The sequence below is a fragment of the Stegostoma tigrinum genome, chromosome 9 (genome assembly GCF_030684315.1).
Source record: "Stegostoma tigrinum isolate sSteTig4 chromosome 9, sSteTig4.hap1, whole genome shotgun sequence".
Classification (NCBI taxonomy): domain Eukaryota; kingdom Metazoa; phylum Chordata; class Chondrichthyes; order Orectolobiformes; family Stegostomatidae; genus Stegostoma; species Stegostoma tigrinum.
In genome coordinates, this window is record NC_081362.1 from 809,719 (window position 1) to 834,297 (window position 24,579).

General features: G+C 39.7%; 1 protein-coding gene across 1 annotated transcript; it reads right to left on the reverse strand.

The window, feature by feature from the left end:
- Nucleotides 1-1,977: 1,977 nt before the first annotated feature.
- cct4 (chaperonin containing TCP1, subunit 4 (delta)) lies at nt 1,978-24,303 on the reverse strand. Its single transcript, XM_048536025.2, has 14 exons — nt 24,074-24,303; nt 23,588-23,640; nt 17,358-17,447; nt 16,950-17,058; nt 12,541-12,683; nt 10,706-10,827; nt 6,840-6,972; nt 5,405-5,544; nt 4,636-4,732; nt 4,403-4,513; nt 4,152-4,282; nt 2,673-2,907; nt 2,457-2,570; nt 1,978-2,164 (listed from the first exon to the last, which is right to left on the reverse strand). Exons 1-14 carry the CDS (start codon nt 24,180-24,182, stop codon nt 2,150-2,152), a joined length of 1,602 nt encoding a protein of 533 aa, XP_048391982.1. The 5' UTR covers nt 24,183-24,303; the 3' UTR covers nt 1,978-2,149.
- Between the last annotated feature and the right edge of the window lie 276 nt (nt 24,304-24,579).

The window sequence follows — 24,579 nt, forward strand, 5'->3', positions numbered from 1 at the left end:
CATGTCCATACCTACCCTCCAAGGAGCATCTCACCTAGACCCATTCCCTACCCTATCACCATAACCCTGCAATATCCATGATTACACATCTACACATCGCTGGACACTATGGGCAATTTAGCATGGCCAGACACCTCCCCATTTTGATAGTTTTTTTTTAAAAAACATCAGCAAGATGACAAAGCAGATCAAAACACAAAGCTATAATAAACTATGAAACCATATTATGTAGGAGCTAACTGAATGAGGTTTGATATACAGGCAACACAACTGTTTTATTCTGCACAAATATTTCATAGCAAGTCTTCCTTAGTTTTCGTGCCCATCCTAACAAGCTAATGTGTATCATTTACACAACTTATGAATTATTGGAACTCTGGAAACCTGTGTTGTCACACTTCAATATTAAGCAACAAAAACATTGCTACAAATGAGTTAAAATGTCTTTCCAATCGCCACTTAAACACAATGTACAGCGAGGCAAATAATTAGCAAATGAACAAAAAACAAAGCTGCTGGAAAATCTCAGCAGGTCTGGCAGCATCTGTGAAGGGAAAAACAGAGTTAACATTTCCAGTCCAGTGACCCATCTTCAGAACGGAAGATGAGTCACCAGACCGGAAACATTAATGGTTTTTCCTTCACAGATGCTGCCAGACCTGCTGAGATTTTCCAACAGCTTTTTAATTAGCAAATGAGGCTCAACATAAAAGAGCAGCATAGTGGCTCTCTGGTTAGCACTGCTGTCTCAGTGCCAGGGACCCAAGTTCAATTCCAGCCTTTGATGACTATGTGTGGAGTTTGTATATGTTCCTGGTATAGCATGGGTTTCCACCAGGTTCTCCTGTTTGCTCCCACAGTTGCAAAGACGCGCTGGCTAGGATTAGCCGTGGTAAATGCAGGTTACAGGGACTGGGTAGTATGCTCTTCAGAGGGTCAGTGCAGACTCAATGGCCTCTTTCCAACTCCGCAGGGATTCTGCAATCAGTAGTTGCGTGGTGGTATACTTTGGTTGGAATAAGGAAACAGCTTAGAACTTAAAAGATGCATGGATAGAGAAACTACGGGATATCATGAGTACAGATATACCAAATCACTCAAAATTGCATCATGGGTTCACAGGGCTACAAAAACCCAAACTGAGCAGCAGGCTTTATTTCTACAGAGAGGCTTGAATAACTTACTCTAAACCTGTACTGCACTTTCATTGAAAAAGCAGCTCTGGCCATCATATTAGATAAAAATAATATACAGTAGACACAATGAAAAGTGTGTACAGAAGATTTAGGATGATACCAGAAATACATGGGTAGATATTTCTCGGGAATGGACTGACAGCGTCCGTAAGAAAAAACCCACTAAGTGGTGGTCAAACAAAAATCTTCAAAAGAACGTTTTCTCTCAATAGGGGGACCATTACATAGAGCTATCAACATGACACAATCACCAAGAATTGCAATAGTAAATTCAGAGAAAATGTCTCGTGAAGTCAGAATATTGACTTCACTATCCACTAGGAGTGGCCAAAACAAGCAAATGCACCACTAATTCAGAGACCAAGGTTAAATTCTGGGTGGTGAGTTAAAATCCCACCAAGGGAGATGAAATGTGAATTCAACTAATAGATTTTGAAGTTAAAAGCCTGGTCTACATGTGATTCCAGATCTACAGAAATGTTTGACTCTTAACAGCCCTCTGAAATGGCCACCTGGTTAAAAAGCAATCAGGGATCGGCAACAAAAGGTAATTTTGGTCAAAGCTGACATCCCATTAAAGGATGAAAAACAACTGAGGAAAAAAGAACAGATGGCTGAAATAGTTCAATTTAGCGGAGGAAAAAAGAGACTTGGGTGAAGGAGAAATTCTGGCACGGATTGGCTGACCTGCACTGCATATTCTATGGTTAATAGTCATAATAAAAATGACCACCATACAAGAACACTAAAGCTGAAAAGAAAATTGTGGACAAAAGCAAGGTGAATTTCAAATTTTGAATATTTTATTAAATTAAAGCATTACTACAGTTAGTAAACAAACATGTGGCAACTCTGCATTGTTACTATGGAATATCAGAAACTTGTGCTCAATCACAAGTTGGCACAGCAGACGACCATGGATATTCAAGACATCTCAGTCACTTCTGTTGAATCTATCGTGCATTAACCTGGGGAGAAAAGTAACCTAAATTATTAAATATACTTTGACAAGCCAGAAATAAATTTACATGAAAAATATTCTAGTCTGATAACTGACATCAAACGGTAGGTAAGCAGCATTAATGACGAAAGCATACAGCATGAAGCCCAATTTGAATGGTAAAAACAATTCTTTTACTCCATAGATCAGACCAAATTTCTGCTCATTTTTCTTCCAAGTAATTGCTTTTGGAGCACTGAAACAATGAGCCAAGTTTCATTTTTACCCCTGCCCCAACCATACTGTAAAGAAACAATTACCACATCATCAATCTTCAGGATACTACGAACTGTTTCTGTAGCAAGTGTCAGAGCACTGAGGGAGACAAGCAAAGGTTGCACAACCAGCTCCTCCAGAATATTAGAAATACCACCCTGAAAATAAAACAAAAAACAAATGCAGGTGTTTGCTTATATTTTTCTTCATTATGTCCTGGCAAAAAGTACAAACAGAAGTATTAGGAATGCAGGTCTCACCTTTCTGACATTAATTCCTGCAGTCTTTTCTCCTTGTGCATGTCTATTTCTCAAATCAGTGACAGTAGAAATTGGATTAAGACCTGCATTTTCAGCCAAAGTAGATGGGATAACCTCGAGCGCATCAGCATATGCACGTACACAGTATGCCTCCATGCCACTAAGAGTACGGGAGTACTCAGTTAAACGGACTGCCAACTCAATCTCAGGAGCGCCACCTCCGGCAATCAAAGCCCTATTAAAAAGATATGAATTCAGTGGATTATGCAATTTGTTTCAATAAAATGGTGTGACACAATGATAGGATCAACAAGATTTATTCTACATAGTGTCAAAAACATTACTGTTCTTTACTTATGATGGGCAAAATTAGTTGTGTAAATCTTTACACAAATTCCTGAACTGTTTAGTTTCAACTGGACAGCGCTTTTCTCAATTCATACTGCTTTTAAATCAATTCAGATTTCTCACAATTTAATGATGTAAACTTTTATCAGATACAAAACAGAAAAATCAAAATGAATATATTCTAAACAAATCAACCATCAGGCTCATGTTGAGGGGTATTACAATTACAAAAGGAACGAAATAGCCAACTTAGAATCAACAGTACGAGAAGACACAAACTTCTGAAATACAAAGATGCTTTTAAATTTTACTCCAAACCATGAAGTCCAGATGTGATTAAGGAATTAAAAATAGAAGACAACAGAAAATATAAACAAAAAAGCCAAATAATTCCCATTAATGGTCAAATTACTACCTTCTCTGGATGAGAGTTTGCTCGCTGAACTGGAAGGTTAGTTTTTCAGACGTTTCGTCACCATTCTCGGTAACATCATCAGTGAGCCTCCGATGAAGCGCTAGTGTTATGTCCCGCTTTCTATTTATCTGTTTAGGTTTTCTTGGCTCGGTGATGTCATTTCCTGTGTCAGTGATGTCATTTCCTGTGTCAGTGATGTCATTTCCTGTCCCCCCCCCTCAGAGGATGGTAGATTGATTTGGAGCCTGTGTGTTTGATGGAATTCTGGTTGGAATGCCCTCCGAGAAGTATGGCATTCCAACCGGAACTCCATCAACAAAAACACAGGCTCCAAATCAATCTATCATCCTCGGAGAAAAGAACAGGAAATGACATCACCGAGCCAAGGAAACCTAAACAGATAAATAGAAAGTGGGACATAACAACAGCGCTTCACTGGAGGCTCACTGACGATGTTACCTAGAATGGTGACGAAACATCTGAAAACTAACCTTCCAGCTCAGCGAGCAAACTCACATCCAGAACCTCAACCTGAGCTACAAATCTTCTCAAAACTCGCTATTACCTTCTCTCTTTAAAGGCATTTAAAACTCCAGCCTCAGATTTAAAGTCAAACATCTGCTCTACCACTTGCGTAGAGACTGGAAATATTCAACTAAAAATTAGAAAAGTTAAAAACTGCCAAAATATTTGAAAAAGAGGTGTGGAAAAATTACCTTTTCTTTACCAAGCAGCGGATGACACAAAGAGCATCATGAATGGAACGCTCAGCTTCTTCCATTACCAATTTATTGGACCCTCGGACGACAATGGATACCGTCTTTCCGGGATTTGCACAGCCAGTAATCTATAACAAGAAATCAATCATTCGCATAACTAGGAAACTACAATTATTTCCAGTACTGAAGTTTCAATGCAGCCTCAACTGAAATCATTGCTTACTTCCATAGGGATTGCCCGTTATTACCTTAATCAGTTTGCCAGAACCATTCAAACGGATCTCTTCTGCCAACTCTGCTGTGCCCAACATATCTGGCATGAACTGGTCAACATGAGCAACTGGTTTTATGCCAAGAGTCTACAAAAAGAAAGAATATTTATTGTTTTTTAAGTAATGATCAAATAAAGAATAAAAAAAACTGACAGCTTCTGTTTTAAAAAAGATTACATTGTCACAACTGTTGCACAAATCTGTTGTACCTTACAGATAAACTCAATATCTTCTCTCTCGATATCTTTGATGACCATAATTTTCATCTTATTAAGAAAGTGCAAGGCCAGATCGCTAAGTGCATCCCTGTTTTTAAAAAAATTAATAGTATTAATGTAGACTTGCATGACCAAAACTGAAGTAACAAACCATTTCAAAATTGCATAGCTAAAGGAATAGGAAACATGGCCAGAGTAACAGAAATAATGCTAAAAAAGTCATACAGCATTTAAGTAAATCATTTCTGCAAAATACCTTGAAAGAGGCCACTGCTGAAGAATACAACATAGATGCTTATAGCACCCAGTATCACATTATGACTCAAGTGTAAACTGAAACACTGCCCAACATACATTTTGACATCCACAATACTCCTGGTCTTTATGTTATACTCAATGAATGGTTTGTACTTTGGACTAGCATCAACTGGGAGCTAGGTTGAAACTGAAACTTGTGACATTTAGAAATGGACTTTCCAAACTGATCAACTGAATATATTTCTGAAGTAATTTTGCTAATTAACTGCAGACAGACACTAATTTATGCCCAGTCTTAAATTCAACATGCCAGTGTTCAAATGTCAAATTGTATTTCAGTCTATTTGCTTCCAAGTACCCCATAAATGACATGATCAGAATATCGTATGTTAATGAGTGAGAAAGACTAGTTGAACAAATATACAACATCACAAATGCCCCATTTCCAAAATGTAACCCAAGTAGATATGATACAGATGCATGTCTAACTCAAAAAAATTACCTCAGAATTGATTTCTGAATAAGCAGAACATTGCAACCAGCTTTTTTGATCTGTTTCACCAAGTTCAAAATGTAGGCTCTCTCTTCACGCAACACACGGTCCATCTGGGCGTAGTCAGAAACTACAACCTGACTTTCCATCTACAGAAGAAAGTAAACTTTACAAAGCTTTCTAGCCACACCGCAAAATCCTGAGCATAACAACTTGGCTGACACTCCAGTGCACAAGATTGGAAATGGTTTATGACATCTATAACACACATATCAAACCTACAGTTAAGAAAGTTAGTGACTAGACAAAATCTCAAATTGAGAAAACCAACAATTATTCTGTCCAAAGCTTTAACGAGTACAATTATGCCAGCGGCCACTGGATGCGTTGCAAGAAAAATTTATATTGTTAAAAAAAAGACGTTGCATAAATTGTTGATCTGATTAAAGATCGAATGGGGGAAGATCGAGGCATGCAACTGCCAGGTATCTGATCCCAAATTCACGCCATGAGACATACTACTTCTGCCTCATTGTGACAGAACTGATAAACTAAAGGATGTAAGCCTATTACTAGAACTACATATTTTGAAGATTAACCAGGAATATGCACTTATATAGCATTTTATTTCACATGGCTCAGTGTGAAATTTTCTTGCAGATGGCTCCCTTAGAGCAACTTTGGATAGTTTACGATGTTAAGGACTCTATAAATTGTAGGTCAGTAAGGACTTAACAAAAGGGAATCAAGAATAAAATGAATGTCTTCCAAAAGCTAACGTAAGAAGCTGGCAAGGGAGTCCTGAATAAACAGTTAACGGTGCAAGCAATGGTCAGTATTTAAAATGTCAAAAATAACATTCACAGTTTTGCATCAGGACCAGAACATACCACATGGAATTCTCGCTTTAATATTCATCTTAATTAAGAAATAGTTTAAATAAAAGCTATCAATATATTTAAAAGGGAAAAATTAAATCTGAAGTCATTCTAAGTGAAAATTTCCAGTTAAGATTTGACGTATGTATTGGGCACTTTAACATGCACACAAACAGGGGACCTGCTGCTTTAATCTAAAATGTTGGGTACCTGCCTTCTTTAAAGTGCACTTGCTAACTATCAAATGTATTGGATAGCAATAGCCAAACAAGACTGGTAGATGTTCATGATGGTTACTGGCATTGAGAACAATGGAGAAGCAGACATTATGAGTGCACTTTTATTTCTCACAGGAATTGTTTGGGTTAGGCCAAATATGGCAACTGACTTAAATACACTAATTGTTCTTTTCACATCTCACCTGTACCAAGGTTGCTATTTTCATATGTCTGTTCAAAATGACAGTTCATAGAAGATAACACTTTCACAACTGCATTCTGTGTTTCATACTTAGGAATAATAGTGTGATTTATTGTTTCAGCTAAATTATACAGAAATATACTTACATCAGTCTTTGGAGCAGATAAACAGAACTGGATGAGCCCTATCTTGGCCTTTTCCACTCGAGTGACACCTGCATTAACTACTTTCTGAGTCAGAACTAGTCCATTAACCAATTCACAGTCATCAATAGTTCCACTGCAAAGCAAGTTTTGATTATTAAGACTGATTTTATAATAAAAAAAGGCATGATTTAAAAATAAATAGTACCACGTGAAGACTAACTTGCTTCAAACTGCTGTTTGCTGAGTGAGAGCTCAAATCCACACTCAGAGGTGTAATGTACTACTGCCTGATTGTAACTCGAGGGAAGGAGACTGCTTTTATCATCAAAGTGATTCATACGTGACAGTTAATAACCCAAAACATTAAAGCAACTTCTTTAAAATAAAAATCATTCACGGGATATGGGTGCAACTTACTAGACTACACTACTTATTGGCCATCCCGAACTGACCTGAAAAAAGGCGGCATGCTGCCGTCTTAAGCCACTGCAGATCTTGGAATGTAGGAATATCCAGACAGCTTTAAGAGAAGATTAGGATTTTGATCCAGTGACATGAGGCAACACCAATATATTTCCTAATTAGGATGGTCTGTGGCTTGGAGGGGAACTTACAGCTGCAGAGGTCACATATGTGTTGTTGCAGTGAATCTTTGAGATGTTGGAGGAGGAGGAGAAGGAGGAGAGGATACAAGCCAAAAGTCAGAAGCCTGAGGCTGGCACAGTAGACAACAGGAGCAAGTTAAGCAGTCAACGCAGGCAACAGCAGGGCAGACCGATAAATTAATTTGCATTATTTCAATGCAAGAGGCCCGACAGCAATGGTAGATCAACTCAGGGCATGGTTGGGAACATGGGACCATGATATCGTAGTTATTACAGAAAGTGGCTCAGGGAAGGGCAGGACTAGCAACTTAATGTTACAAGGTATAGATGCAACAGGAAAGATAGAAACAGGTGCAAGACAAGAGGGGGAGTGGCGTTTTTAGAACATAGAACATTCCAGCAGAGTACAGGCTCTTCGGCCCTCGATGTTGTGCCGACCTGTCATACCGATCTCAAGCCCATCTAACCTACACTATTATACTATTATTACTTCTCGCATTAAAACAAATGCACCTCAGACCACCTGTCCCTTTGTGTTCCTCAACTGCTCCCCGACTACTATTCCCTTTAGTCACACTGACTCCACTATCTAGTTCCCCACAGGCTTTTGTTGCTATCTCTTTTCCGTCCAATATTTGGTTCCCATCCCCCTACCACATTAGTTTAAACCCTCCCCCGCGGCATTAGCAAAAGCACTGATGATTGCATAGTGGCGAGTACTATTTTCAATTCCTCAATTACTGAAGTATGGCTGTGCCTGCACACAGCAAGACCTGGATAATACTCAGTCCTGGGTTGATATGTACCAAGTAACTTTTACATGGCAACTGCCCAGTGTTTTTGATCAAGGATAACATTATGGATGTATGAAGGAAGAATACTTCTGCGAGTACATCATGAGAAGTTATACAGGTGGAAATGAGAAATAGGAAAGAATGATCACCATATTGGGATTGTACAATAGGCCCCCTAGTAGTCCGCAGGATGTTGAGAAGCAAATATGTAAGGAAATGTCGGGTATCTATAAGAATAAGAGGGTCGTAATGGTAGGGGATTTTAACGTTCCAAACGGATTGGGACTGCCATAATGTTAAGAGCTTGGATAATGAGGAATTTGTAAAATGTGTACAAGAAAATTTTCTTAAATCTTATATGGATGTATCTACTAGAGAGGGAGCTAAACTTGACCTTCTTAGGAAATAAGGCAGGGCACGTGACTGAGGTGTCAGTGACAGTGCACTTTGGGGCCAGCAATCATATTCTATTAGTTTTAAACTGTTATGGAAAAGTATAGACCAGATCTAAAAGTTAAGTTCTAAACTGGAGAAAGGCCTATTTTGGCAGCCTTATGCAAGAACTTTCAAAAGTTGATAGAGAGTGGCTATTCACAGATAAAAGGGACAGATGGAAAGTAGGAGGCCTTAAAAATTGAAATAACAAGAGTTCAGAGACAGTCTGATCCTGTTAGGCTGGGAGGCATGAAGAATCCTGGGTGACTCAAGAAATTGAGGCTGTGGTCAAGAGGAGGCAGCACGTGGCAAAATAGACAGCTGGGATGAAGTGCAAGGGCAAGGAGTACACTCAAAAGGGAAATCAGGAGGGCAAAAAGGGCACAAGATAGCTTTGGAAAATTGGGTTAAGGAGAATCCAAAGAGGTTCTACAATAGATTAAGAACACAAGACTAACTAGGGACAGATTAGGACCCCTTAAAGATCAACATGGCCATCTGTGCATGGAACCATAGGAAACTGGTGAGACAATAAACAAGTATTTCACATCAGTATTGTCTGTGAAGAAGGAAATGGAAGCTAATGAACTTGGGAAAATAAATAATGATGTCTTGAAAAGTGTCCATATTAGAGGTGGCACTGGACATCTTATAATATGGATAAATCCACCAGTCCTGCTCAGCTGAATCTAGAACTTTGCAGAAACCGAGGAAAGAGGTTGCTAGGTCTCTTGCTGAGGTATTTGTAACACTGACAGCCACAGGTGAGGTGCTGGAAGACTGGAGGGTGGCTCAAGTGGTGCTTTTTCTTTTAAGAAAGGTGACATGGAAAAGCCACAAAAATATAGCCCAATGAGCCTAACATCAGTGATGGGTAGGTTGTTGGAGGGGATTCAGAGGGACAGGATTTACATTTGTTAGGAATGGTTAACATGCTTTGTGGCATGGGAAATTGTGTCTCAGTAAAGAGATGACAAAAAAGATTGATGAAGGCAGAGTGGTAGACATTGTCGAGATGGACTTCAGGAAAGTGTTTGACAACGTTCCACACAGTAGACTAGTTAGCAAGGTTAGATCTCATGGAATCCAGGAGGAGCTAGCCAACTGGATACAAAATTGGCTCAAAGGTAGGAGACAGAGGTAAATGGTGGAGTTATTTTTCACACTGGAGGCCTGAGACCAGTGGTATGCTGCAAGGATCAGGGTTAACTTTTTTAAAAAAATATTTACATAAAATGATCAACTGAGTCAGCAGGCTGAGGGATCCATTCTGGGATCAGTTCGTGCATCTTGGCCACCATGCTTTTCAAAATATTTTTTGAAACTACATTGTAGCTGATCCAGTACTGCAAATATCTACTCACAAAGTTGATGGAACTTAATTCAAAAATCACAAATGGCACTTAAATGAAAATTACATAAAGCTGGCTCCCATCACACATTCTAGGGCAGAATACCTACTTCGAAAATTCAAAAATAATTATGTGAACTTGAAAAGAAATTCATGCAAAGGTTCCTCATAATTTGATATCATAGCTACCTTATTCACCTGAAATCAAGTAAACAGCTCAAATTTTGGTGAAGCGGGAATATCTCAGCAATACTTAGTTGATTACCATTAGTGCTGCATTTATCAGTTTTGAAAGTGAGCAAGGGCAAATGGTAAGTGGTATCATAGGTGACGGTTTTGTCATTGCTGATTTCACAAAGTGGGATTGAAGAATTCAGGAAGAAACAAACAAACAATGGACACAGATGAAGTCAAATTAGTTGCAAACAAATTAAGAAACTAAAAGGGATCGAAAGAATGATAGAAATTTTGTCATCTTTTTAAAAAGCACTCTCTCAATTTACAACCAGTAGGAATGAGATTACGTGGTTTGATGTTATGGTTGTGTTGTGTTACAAGAAAAGAAATATCATTAAAAAGGACAATGAGATTAATTTTCAGCCCCAAATTTCTGTAATTAGACAAATGGGCAACTGACATGCAACTGCAGCAAACTCAAATAGACAAAATTCTTGTTCTTACCCTAGTTTCCTGACAATTTTGATATCTCGAAGATCCACACTACTGGCAGTTGCAGGATCAATTACATTCATTACTGCATCAACACTCATTGGAGCAAGAAGACTGGCATACTGCGAAACAACCTACACAACAGAAACTTCTGTTTAATTTCAGCTGATTATCATAACTGCTCACCTTGAGGAAATACTAATTACTGGCAGCTGGCATGAGCATTTTATTAACAGTATATCACCACAGTACTTTCACACATCTGGGAATCTTAACTTTTTAATCCACCGTCTGGGAAATAAGCCAAAAATTTTAAATCATTGATTTCCTTTTGAAATTTAGTCATTTCTACCTTCCTCTCAAATATTATCTGGTCCTCTTGTCAGTCTCTCCTCCACCATATACCTGAACCCCTGACTATCAGATTGAAAAAAATCTTAAAATTTGGACACATTTCTCAGGAACAAAGCATCATAACATAGCAAGACTTAGACACTCAGTCCAATAAAAACTTCTTTCATTTAGATGTTAACATCAGAGTTTTTAAGACTATCCTTCAGACTGTTCAAACAACAGCTTAACATATTAAATTCTTCAGCACAGCTATTCACGTTGCAAACATTCTCACCACCAACCTCTCAAGCTTCATTCCAGCCACAGAACATGTCCAGAAATGGGCACATTATTATGTAATCAAGTAGGAACTACTCTAAAAGTATGCAACAGGAACTGCAAATCAAGCCTTGTACTATCTCAGTAAACAATCCCAGGGAATCCTCCTGCTGATTACCACCCAGCACACCTCTGCCTCTACCCAATGAGCATGCCAGCAAAGGCATACAAAATGCTATACTCAAGATGGAGGATTTCACGTGCCTCAAGCCTACGAGTACTGCCACTTGGCCTGTGCCTGGAAACGAGGGAACACAAGGAAGCTTCACCCAACCTTCATAAGATATATCTGGCAATAGTACTGTCCCTCAAATGAGGAAATCCTTCACCATGTGACATTACAGGCGGAAGTACAATTACATGATGGTAGAACCGCAACTGAACAGTGGACATGTACACATATCTTATATTAACTACAGAATATTCACTTAGCTCCACAGGGTGGGCAATGCCATTTAAACTGGCAAGCTCACACTTCATCACTCCTAGGACTGAACAGCACCTGACAACTCAACGAAGTGTAATCTGTTGATGCCTGAAAAATACTCTAAAAACTGAAGGCAGAATGAACAAATCAGAAGGTGGTTAGCTGGCCCTACAATCAAGGCTGGTAAGAAACAAACAAACAGGCAACTAACAAGGGAATCTTCATCTTCAGCCACAGTAAAAATCCAGTACTTAAGTGCAAGAGACAGGTCAAAGTCGTTGGAAGCAACTTCAGTCAAAAGTGAACAACTCTCCTCTCCCTTTAAGTCCCCAAAGAAGTGAATTCAGTTCATTTCACACAAGACATTATAAAGTAATGAGTACATCGGACATAGCAAAGGCTATGAATCCAAGATTTCTTTGTTTAATGATTTGATTTAAGGTTTTCCAAACAGCATTCCTAATTGAATGAATGAACATGAATAAATCTGCACTTTATTCAATGAGTCAACAGCAAATTTCCTGAAGTGCAACATGCATGATATTCAAATGGCTTAAAAAAGTTGTAAATTGGCAATATATTTAATAAATTAATGCTTTCAATATAAAACATTAAGTGCACAGTAGACTACTGAAATTGAGATGACCTGAGATATACAGTATTTTTCACTGTCTAAATATTAATGTTGCAATATGTTAATTATGTTAATAACATAAGTTATCAGTATGAATCACACAATTGTTCTTACCTTGGAGCTGAGAGCTGTGGTAGCACTGTTCAAGAGAGATTCTCGGTCACTTAGGTCCACAGGTTGGGCAATACCATTCAAAACCTCCACTCCCTTTTCCAGGGCCTTTTGGAAGGACTCCGATATGATTGTAGGATGGATCCCTATAACAAAATTGATCAGTTTTGCAAAAAAAAAGTTGATTAAGTTAACAATCCTTGTAAACATTTAAGACTGTGATTGGCACATCTCCAAATTTCAGATAGGAGTTTTAAGCAAGTTAAGGAAAACAAAACCAGAGGAGAGAGAAAACGATGCTACTGACTTGCTCGCCAAGCTGGTTTGTTTTTGTTGAGACATTCTGTCATCATACTAGGTAACATCATCAGTGAGGCTTCTGATAAAGTGGCACTCTGTTACTCCGCTTGGAATTTATCCGTTATGATGAGTAGTGTCATTTCTGGTTTTGTTCTGTATAGATTTGTGCATAGGGTCCAATTCTTTATGTTGGCTAATTGCAGTGAAGGGTTGCTGGATAGGCTTCTTACTGCAGTGCAGTGAACCATCCTCTAGGAATTTCCATGCATGTCTATGTTTGGCTCGGGCTACAATAGTTACATTGTCCAAGTCAAACTGATGGCCTTTATTGTCCGGGTGTACTGGTACTAAGGAAAATTCATCTTGTCATTTTGGTGCTAGTTGATGTTCAATGTATTCTGATGGCTAGTTTCCTTCCTGTCTGTCCAATGTAATATTTGTAGCAGTTGTTGCATGGTATTTTGTAAACTACATTGGTTCCGCATGTTGTGGGAATGATATCTTTAATCCTTGAGGTTTGTTTGTTGTAGAGTGGCTGTGGGTTTATGTGCTACCATGATACCTGGTGGTCTTAGAAGTCTCGTTGTTAGTTCTGATATGTTCTGACATAGGGCTGAAAGGCCAGTGTTTTGGGGCATACTGTGTCCTCTTGTTGTTGTCTATTTCGTAGGCACCTACGGATGAAGTTGCGGGGATGTCTGTTCACAGCGAATATGTTGTATAGGTGCTGTTCCTCTTTCCTGCATAGTTCTGGAGTGTTGCACTGAGTGGTGGCACATTTAAATAGTGTCCTAACACAGCTTTGTTTGCAGACGTCCAGGTGGTTGCTGTGGAGGTTGAGGATTGGGTCCATGTGGGTTGCTTTCCTCTATAGTGAGATTTGGAACTCCCGGTTGCTCATAAGTTCAACTTTCAACATCCAGAAATGGAAGCTGATTTTTGTTTTCTTCTTCTCCCGTGAATTTAATCCCTACGAATATGTGGGTGATGAGGTGGTGGGTCTCTTCTAGTTTGTTGCGTTTAATAATGACAAATGCATCGTCTACGCCCCAGATCCACAGTTCAGTTTGAATGCGGGGGAAGGTGGTATGTTCCAGTCTTTGCATGACTACCTCTGATGAATCCTGAGATGGTTGACCCCATGGGTGTGCCATTGTTATGTTTATATACTTGACCATTAAAGGCAAAGTGTGTGGTGAAGCATAGGTCTCATGGTTTGAGTCGGTTGTCATTGCTGATGGAGTTGCTGGTCTGCGTTCCTGCTTCATCTGGTAACTTGTCCTATTTCTTTGGCTAGTGGGATGTTGACTGACAAGAATAAAGCTGTGATGTCAAGGGATACCATAATCTCGTTGCCGAGTTTTTATGTTCTTAAGGGTATTCAGGAATTCTTGGGTTGAGTGGATGGAATGGGGTGATCCATTGACAAGGTGTTTCAGTCTCTGTTGTGGGTCCTTGGCCAGCTTGTGTGAAGGTGTGCTCAGTAGGGAAACAATGGGTCCAGGGGGAATGTCTACTGTGTACTTTAGCAAGTCTATACAAGCAGAGGGTGTTTGTCCCTTCTGGTTTCATTCTCATGGAGCCTGTCTTGGTTATCTGTCCTGTGTTATTTAGTCTCTTCAGTGTGTCTGGGTGATCCTATTACTTAGCTGCAATGGTGGATCTATCCTTTGGGAAGTGTTTGTATCTGCAAGCAATGCCTGTGCTTTGTTCATAATAACGGTCAAGCACCTTTTGTCTGCTAGTAGTATTATAATGCTCTTGTCTTTCTTGAATTTATCTAGTGCTTTTCCCGCTCATATCTTCAGGGTGTCCCATTTGTTCCTTTGGGATAATATGGGGATTATGGTTTGTCTGATGGTTTGTTGTGTTTCATCCATGAGTCTGTTGTCTTTTAATGCAGTTTTCAGGGTAGCCATGAAGTCTGTTCTGTTCACATCTTTGTGGTCATAGTTCAGCATGTGTTATTAGGACAGCTTTCACAGTTTCTAAGAGTCATCTGCTGGATAGGCTTCTTACTCATGTGTGGTTTGTTGTTGTCCTGGTCTTTGTGGTGAATCAGTTTGGCAAGTTTCTGTCTCTTCCTAGTTTTGGTCTTGTGCTGATAGATCATAATGGCCTGTTCTGGAGTTGTAATCCACTGCTGGTCTTTAGCGTTTAGGTATTTGATTTTGGGGGCAAAATTTCCCATTCGTACCTATGGAGTTGGTTATGGGCATCATTAATCATTACCCATAGCATTCTGCCACCGTTCTGTTCAGCTATTTTGTGCACCTGTGGGTTGTTGAGTGGAAGTTTGTACGTTATGCTTCAGGGCAGTATCTGGTTCCTGAGGTATTCTTGGAGGAAGTGAAGTTGTTCATGGGTAGAGCTCCGTCAGTTAGCAAACTTTTCCTGTTGTTGGGCAATTTTTAGCATGTTGCACCGTAGGTGTTTAAAGTTTTGGCAAAGATTTGTAGCTCGAAGTGTGGGAGAGGGTGTCAACGAGTCAACAATCTCACGCACAACCCAAACTACAAACTTTGCTAAAACTTTAGAAAGAGAAAATGTTGGAAATAAACTGTGAAAATAGTAAAAAGAAACGGCAGGTAACTATTTATTGAGCCCATTATCCTAATCAACCTGTTCAGAGATGTTATTACAAACGTCTGGAACAGACTGGGCCTGAATCCGAGCCTCCTGGTCCAGGAGTACGGAAACCATCACTGCACCACCCCAGGAATTCATTCAATAATGAATGAAAACAAGGGATAGTTTGTGAAACAGACACTCCAATTACAGAAACAACTGATCAGATTACCCACAACATGCTTAACAGAATCTTATATATAAAGGATTGAGCATGCAAAAATACCCACAAATAACAAGATAACAAGGAAACCTGGGTATAAGATTTTCTTTTAAAAAAGGTCAAAACAGTCTGCGTTATGGTGGAAACAATGCTTAAGTGGTACTATCCTGGGAGGACAGATGGCACACAGCTTATCAGGAATTGGGTTCAGAAAGTGTAAGAATTAAAACAACAGCTGACATCAGACCTCAGTCAAGCAGAATATCTTCTACATGTTGGAAGGCTTGTCACTACCAAGGGTTCACTATCATGTCAAGTTTTGAACAGAGAGTTGGCTAGGGCTGGGAATGTCGGAACCAAATTAAGGTGATTGCTGATAACCGATCATGGCTGAGCAGAGTGGGAAACAGGTTAGACCATGTTAGAAGTTTGTTAATAAAAGTCAGAAGAAAAAAAATGTAGAGCCAGGGTTAAGACTGAGCCAAGATTGTTGGAGAAAGAGCTTGTGAGCATGCAAGAGAAGTGCAGTGGATATTAAAGATGAGTGTCATTGAGGTGGAAACAGTGTCATTGAGGTGGAAACAAATGCAAAGAAGATAGAGCTAGCAAATCAGTCTTTGCAAAAGGGTCATAAATTAAAAAGAATATTAATTAGCTTAGACAAATCAAGTCTCAAATCCAAATTTTTTTTTATTTAAAACAAGCCAATATATTTATGCTTAACTTGTATTAAACTTTGGTTAGTTTACATACAGTACCACATGCAGCTTTGGTCACCGTATTATAAAATGACAGATTCCAGAAAGGGTACAGGGAAGATGCCATGAGAAATGCATGGACATACAGAGATAATACACTAGATCTCCTAATTCTTGAAAAAAAATGGCTAAGGGTTGACCCAAGAGATCTTTAAAGTTATGGAAATGAATACACAGAAAGCGATTCCTCTGTGGGGAAGAGCAGAACCGAAAAGCATCCATCTAAGATAGTCACAACAAAATCTGATCGGAAATTCAGAAGATACTTCTCCGTTCAGAGTGGTGACAATGTCTAACGTGCTACCACACTGGGCAATTCAAGTGAACAGTATCAATTCATTTAAGGGAGTACTGGCTAATCAAATGAGAGAAGAGAATATAATGGTCATGATGATCGATTAGGATGATCAAAGATGGCAGGAAGTTGGAGTGGAACATTGGCACTGACTGGTTGGGCTGAAAAGCCGTTCTTGGGCTATTGTCGTATGCATAAATCTGATGAAACTGCTTCAAACCAACATAACGTAGTGAGTCAGTTCTAATAAATTTCTTGTAATACATACCTTTTTGAAGCAGTTTAGCACAGTAGTCAAGCAAAGCTCCTGCGATTACCACAACAGAGGTGGTTCCATCACCAGCTTCCACATCCTGAGCCTTTGACAATTCTACCAGCTTAAGTCAAAGAAAAAAAATTAAACTAAAAGACTGGAAATTTTGCAAGTTCTAAATGGTAAGTGTTCATTAAAGGTGAAACAAATTAGTTTTTACAATGAAATAAAGAAATGATACAGCCAACTTACAGAACTTTTACCATTGACATGTTTAATCAAAACATTGAGTAAACGATACGACACTTAAACTTGCATTAGACACAAAAATATTTCTAATTAGTTATTGCACAAAGCCAAAGCCAATTGAAACGTTTAAGAGTTTCTAGCAGAACCATGACAGAGTACATTGACAACACTGACCATTTTTGCCGCCGGGTGCAAAACTTGCATTTGCTTCAGTATAGTTGCACCATCATTGGTAATGGTCACATCTCCTTTTCCATCTTGTATCTACAGGAGAAAAAATTAAAGTTAGCTTCCACAAAATCCAAAGCAAAAAATACATAATGGATGATCATTTATATTCTTGTAGAAGTTAGTATGTAATCTGAGCAACCTTTGACACCGTTGGGAGGGGGGGTAGCACAGGATGGGGAATGGAAGAACTTGCATATTTCCCAACCACTTCAACACCAAAGCCTAGTTACTAAGATACAGGCAAACACAGAAGTCAGTGAGTACACTATAACTTGGTCCTTACAGAAAGGGGAATGCTCAGGAAGAGTTCACTAACTTCTACAATTCTAAACTCAAATATACATATCTCAAACTTGTATTTTAGTATTCAGTACACTTGCTCAATGACCTACAGTATAACACTCCACCACATGAAAGCTATTCAAACTAAGTCAAGGTGGTGGTCAATCAAATTTTGAACAATGAGAAAACTCCTGTCTATACAAATTATAGCTCCTTAATCTGACAGCCTTGAGACCACAAGACAACAGAAGCTTTTGCTGGATTATAGGAGGTCATCTCACACAGTAAGCATGTGCTTAATTTAATCTGGACTGGTCTGTGTAACAATTAACTATGAAAATAGTTGCCTGTGCACAACCCCAAGTGCATGACGACTACAAAGACAGAAAACATCAAATTTTTTTAAAAAATGTATACACAGTTGAAGGCGTCGCTGGCTGGGCAGCATTTATTGCGTGACCCTAATTACCCAGAGGGCAGTTAGGAGTCAACCACATTGCTGTGGGTCTAGTTACGTGTAGGCCAGACCAGGTAAGGATGGCAGTTTTCTTCTCTAAAAGGACATCAGTGAACCAGATGGAATTTTTCTGACAATCGACAATGGATTCACAGTCAACAGACTCTTAATTCCAGATATTTACTGAATTCAAATTCCACCATCTGCCGTGGTGGGATTCAAACTCAGGTATCCAGAACGTTATCTAGGTTTCTAATTAACAGTCCAGTGATAATACCACTAGGCCATCACCTCCCTAAATGCAAGAAGGGTTTTTCTGATAACCGTGGAGTCCAGAACCAGGGGTTACACTGAGGATTTGGGTTGTGTTATTTTGGACAGATGAAGAAATTTCTTCACCCAGAGATAGGTGAACTCATGGAATTCTTTGCCACAGGAAGTGGTTGAGACCAAACATTGTTTGTTTTTCCAAGGAGTTAGAACATAGTTCTTAAGGCAAAAGGGATCCATGGAGATAGGGAGAATTCAGGATGATCAGCCAGGATCATATTGAATAGTCCATCAGGCCCAAAGGGCTTAATGGCCTACCCTACACATTTTTTCTATGTCTCCAAAAGGTTACTCCCAATATTTTATCCATATTTGATAAAACCTATCAGTTCATTCAATTTGATGAGGACTGCAGGATTTTCTTTAAAACCTGTTCAGTGCAGCATTGTGTTCTTCTCAAAACCAGAACCAGAAATCTGTTTTTGCAAAATTCTCCATTTTGCAACTTGGAACACTGAGCTTAAATTGATTGTTGAGTATAATTCAGTGTGGCACACGAGTACAAGAAGTTACTTACATTCACACATCAGGCCCTTTGCAGACAACGATCTGTTTCAACTCAACAAAATTGGTGGCAACTGTTCTGTGGTTCATGACTCAGGGCAATCATTTTAATGTTCAAGGTAAGGAGTGAGCAAAATTCTTAAAATTGCATCGAGGAGAACATTATTGGCAAGTACACAAAGACATCCAACAAGGAAGGGTTTAGATCTGGACCCAATTTTCAGAAACAAGCCTGAGCAGGTGGAAAGCATGTCAGTTGGGAAACATTTTGGAAACAGTATCAGTAACTTGATTAGATTTAGGATTATAATGGAAAAGGATATGGGTGGGCTAGGAATAAAAGTTCTAAACTCAGGAAGGACTAATTTTACAAAGTGACTTGATTTAGCCCAAATAGGCTCGGAGCAGCTTCTTGCAGATAATACTCTCAGAACAGGAGGAAGCACTCAATCGGAAAATAGCAAGAATACAACGTAACTACTTTCCTGTAAAGACAAAGGGTGGGAATAAGACTGGAGAACCCTGGACGTCAAGGGTCAAAAAGGATGGGATCAGGTAAGAGAAACATTTATGGCAGATACAGACGGTTCAACACAGAGACTTCAAAAGGACATTGGGAAAGCTAAAAGTGTACAAGAAAGCACTGGCAGAAAACCTGAAGTGGTTTTAAAACATGTATAAAGAGCAAAAAGACTAAGCAAGCCGGAAAGCGCAGAACCCATTTTGGGCCACTGAAGTAATCTGTACATGGACCCCCAAATTAATACCTTTGCGGCAGTCTTGACAATGAATAAATACAACGCAGATGTACAGATCAACATGGAGAGCTGAAGTATTATGAGAAATTAACAGACAGGAGGTACTAGAGAGTTTCTCAGCCTTTAAAGTGGACAAATCCACAGTCCCAAATAAGATGTATCCCAGGTTGTCGAGGTGGGCAAGGGAGGAGATAAAGGATCTTAGCAGTAAATGTTCACATTTGACTGGCCACAGGAAAGGTACGGAAGACTTAATATTGGAACAATGGTAGCAAAGGGACAGAACCAGGAAATTACAGGCCAGTCAGTCTAACCTCAGTGATGGGCAAGTTATCAGTAAGAATTCCAAGGGAGAGATCATATCTGCACTTGGAAAGCCATTGCCTGATCAGTGCTAGTCAGAGCTTTGTTGATGGAAGGTTTTATTTGATAAAAATTTGATTGTATTATTTGAGGTGGTAACCAGGGCTGTTGTTGAGGATAATGCATTTGATATGGTCTACAAGATTGATTTTTGCAAGACTTTTGATTACGTGCATCACAGTACACTGGTAAAGAAAGTAAAGGCTCATGAGATCCAAAGCAAGCAGGCACGTTGAAACCAAAATTGGCCAAGAGTTAGGAAACAAAAAGTGAAGGTAAAAGGATATTCACGTGTCAGAAGCCTGCTTTGAGTGGATTTCTGCAGGGCTCGTTTTTAAGACCCTTGCTGGGGTGTACACCTCAGGTTTGGACTTCAATAAAGACAAATGGACATAATTTGGCAGCCATTACTGAGATGTGGTTGCAGGGAGACGTGGTGTGGGAATTAAATATCTCGGGGTACTCTTTTGGAAGGGTAGAATAAAAGTTTTCTTTTTATTAGTTTACGGGATAAGGGAGTCACTGGTTAGGCAGTATTTATTGCCCATCCCTAATTATCTAAGAGTCAACCACATTGTCGTGGGTGTGGTCACCTGTAGGCCAGATCAGGTAAAGATTGTAGTTTCCTTCTCGAAAGGACATTAGTGAACCAGACTGTGTTTTGATTCATGGTCATCATTAGACTCCCAATTAGTGATTTTTTAAAAAAAATACCACGAGGCCATCAATCCCCCTTAAGTTGCGTATATTTGTCAGTAAAGGGCTAGGTCAGTGATGCAGAGAAAAATTATCAGCACTGAAGATCAAGACATCAAATTAGTCTGGGTGGAAACAAGAAACAGTTAAAGGAAAGTCCCTGGAGGTAGTAATCTAAACATTCTCTAAACAGTAGTGCCATAGTGGGGGCAGCGTAAACTAGGAAATAATGGGGCTTGTTCTTTTTTCTAAAAGAAAGGTACAGCATGAATGATTTTAATATGCACATCAAATGCATTAATCAAATTAGCAACGGCAGCCTCAAGGGGAAATTCATTAAATGTGGAAACTGATTCCCAACATGTTGCTCTAAGAAAGAGAGCAGGCAATTATGGATTAGGTATTTTGCAATGAAGTGGGAACATTGTAATCATTCTTCCCAGGAGGAATCTTTACTATGTTCTAGAATTTCAAATCTGGTTGGGGGATGAGAAACTGAGGAATCCCACACTAGCATTCTGGAATTGAATAAAAGTAATTACGTAGGCACGAAGACAAATCTGGTTTGAGTGGACTGGTGGAAAGACAAAGAAGTAGGACAGTTGATAAGCATTGGCAGATGTTTAAGGAGGCACACAATTCCTTCCAAATAAAATATTTTCCACTTATCATTGGAAGAGTATTTTAATCAATTAAGGAAGTTAGAGCAGAACATTTGGAAAATCAATTTAATCAAGCAATATTAGCATGGCTTCATGAAAAGGATATCCTGTCAGATTAATTTTAAGTTTTTAGAGGAAGTCTGAACCAGAGTGAATACACAGGATCGGTAAACGTGATGTATTTGGATTTCCACAAGGTGCTTGACAAGGGATTTCACAAAGGTTAAACTGTAACAGCCCATGTTCGAGAGTATGTTGGCATGGACAGGAAAATTGGCTTAGGGGCAAGAAAGTGACAGCGGAGATATGGGTGCTTTTTCAGGTTGGGGACCCATGACCAATGGGATTCTACAGAGATCATTATTGGGACTGAAACTGTTTATGATATATATTGGTGACTTAAGAGGAAGAATGCAAATGTACCTGCAGCCAAATTTGAAGATAAAAATAGGTGGAGACACAGGCAGTGAGAGGGATACGAGCAGTTGACAGATATTTACAGGTTAAGTATGTAGGCAAAATGTTGGCAAGAGTATAATTTGGGAAAACATGAAGCTCATTTTAGAGGGGAAGCTAAAGAAGAGTATTAATTATATGGAGAAGAGCTGCAAAAATCTGCAACATAAAGTGACGTGGGGTACTTGGGCATGAAGCAAAAAGCTAGCACAGATGCAGGCGATTAGGAAGGCTAATGGAATGCTGGCCCTTATTTCAAGGCAGTCAGAGTAGAAGAGTAAAGAAATTTTACTGCAAATGTACAAGGTGCTGGTGAGACCACATCTAGAGTATTGCGAGCAGTTTGGATCCCCTTAAAAAAGCTATTATTTCATTGGAGTCAGTTCAGAGAAAGACTCACCAAGATGACCACCACTATGGAGGGACTGTCTCATGAGCAGCGGTTAAAATGTTTGGAACGTACTGGAGTTCATGATCTCATTTGAACACATAGGATTCTTAAGGGACTTGACAGATTAAATGTTAAGGATACAAATTTAAAACTGAAGTGAGGAGATATTTTTCCCCTTGGAGTTGAAGATATGTACTTGAGGATTGTTAGATCAACCATGATTCTGCTGAATAACTGAACAAGCTCAAAGAAGCAAACAATCTACTCCCACTCCTATTTCTTATGGTCCAAAAGAACAAGGATTGCACGAGAAGGAAAAAACATCCATGGCTAAGCAAGGAAAGTGAAGATAACACTAAGATTAAAAACAGCAGCATATTATACTGTAAAGGCCAGTGGTAGGCTAAAAGGCTGGGAAATGTTTAAAGATCAAAAGGGTTACTAAAATGTCATAACAATAAGCTACAAAGGAAAACCACAGTAAAATACAAAAACAAATAGCAAAAGCTTCAAGATATGAAGAAAAGGCAAAGGTTTGTTTAAGTAAATGTTAGTTCTTTGGAGGGAGGAGTCTGGAAAGTTAAGTGGATAACACAACTTTCGAATATCTGGTCGGCATGGACATGTTGGACTGAAGGTTTGTTTCCCATGCTGTATATCTCTAGGACTACGACTCTGTCTGGTTTAAAAGCAAGACAATTATCAGTCATGGGAACTGGTGTATTCTTCACAAAGACATATCTGTGGACTATAATCAGCACTCTCCTCTCGTACAGTAAAGTGTTCTTTTCCCCCCTTATGTTAGTATTCTTGCAAGTTGTCCTGATGAGCACAAGACAAAAACTTCAAAATCTTTTTACAGCAATGTTCACATTTTGCTGTCTTATGTCTACTTTTGAAATCAATCTTAATTAAATGACAGAGACAGTAAGAACTGCTGAAGTCAGAGATAACAGTGTGGAGGTGGAGGAACACAGCAGGCCAGGCAGCATCATGGGACCAGGAAAGCTGACGTTTCTGCTCGTCTGATGCTGCCTGGTCTGCTGTGTTCCTCCAGCTCCACATGGTGTTATGCCTTAATTATGAGGCAAAAAGTAAGTAAAAGCCTGGGTAAACTGCAGATATGCAATAATTTATGAAAGCAAACGTTAGATTGATTACTTATGGAAATTTTATTATGCCAAGTACTAAGCATTAACCTAAATGCTGCTTGAAAAAAGCCAAAACAGATTCGATATGTGAAAGAGAAACAAACAAGAGCACAAAACATGTACCATCTTATCCATGCCTTTTGGGCCAAGACTTGTCCGTATGGCATCTGCAACAGCTGAAAGATAAACATTTTTTTTAAAAAAAAGTATTGATTTGAGTTTTTTAAAATTCACATGGATGAAAATCTGCTGAGCGGAGGGTATCTGTATCTGTATCTGTGGGGCATACATTAAATTTACCCTGGGGGTGGGTGAATCGTCGATGTTGGGATAGCCAGCCATCACTTTTACACTAAACGGTCTGTACATATTCCTCCAGATCCTGAACATGTTCCCCGCACCCCGGTTACGCGGCCCATTTCCCCAACCCCAGCCCGACAAACAAACTTTGTCTCGGTGGCTCGGCAGACCCCAGTAGGTCCACCCCCCCCCCCCCCCCCACCGTCCACCCCCCCCCCCCCCCCCCGCTCCCCTTCATCCATCCCCGGGTTTCTCCGATATTCCCCTGCTGTTTTTCCGCCGCTGGCTCATATCCCCACTCGGCCCCACCTTTGGCGGCGGAGATATTGCTGAAGCGGATCTGAGCCGGTTTCTCACGGTCCTGATAAACTCCCCTGGCCGCGCCGTTCGGGCCTTTACTACCGCTTTTCTCGGGCATCGCTTAGAGCGGGGATGGGACCAGACGGCGGCTCAATGGGGCCGGATGGCAACGGATTGCAGCGAGGCAAACCGGCGTTCTCCAAGGCGGAGAAAGTTCCAGAAACGGAGAGGACCCAAACCCCGCCCCACTGACATAAGCGGCTGTCCGTGCATAAGCCGGGCGGGAATTCCTGAGGAGCTTCGTCTCAAGAATAAAATCTGGGATATTCAGTGAAAAGGTTAAAAATAAACATAAGGGGAAATCACGATCTGGGTTCGAGCCGCCACATGGATCTACCTCAGTAATGTTCTGGAAGAAGGGCCAATATCTGATTCCAGAATCACAGCAATTTGGTTCATTCCAACAAAAACTGAAGTTACCGGAAAACCTCAGCAGGAATGGCAGTATATGTGAA

What these genes read in the sequence shown, in the direction of transcription:
- cct4 (XM_048536025.2), bottom strand. Translation starts at nt 24,182, where the DNA reads ATGCCCGAGAAAAGCGGTAGTAAAGGCCCGAACGGCGCGGCCAGGGGA. An exon ending in CAATATCTCCGCCGCCAAAG is followed by an intron (nt 23,641 to 24,073) that starts GTGGGGCCGAGT and finishes TTTATCTTTCAG; the next exon opens with CTGTTGCAGATGCCATACGG. An exon ending in AAAATTGTCAGGAAACTAGG is followed by an intron (nt 6,973 to 10,705) that starts GTAAGAACAAGA and finishes CTTGCTTTGCAG; the next exon opens with TGGAACTATTGATGACTGTG.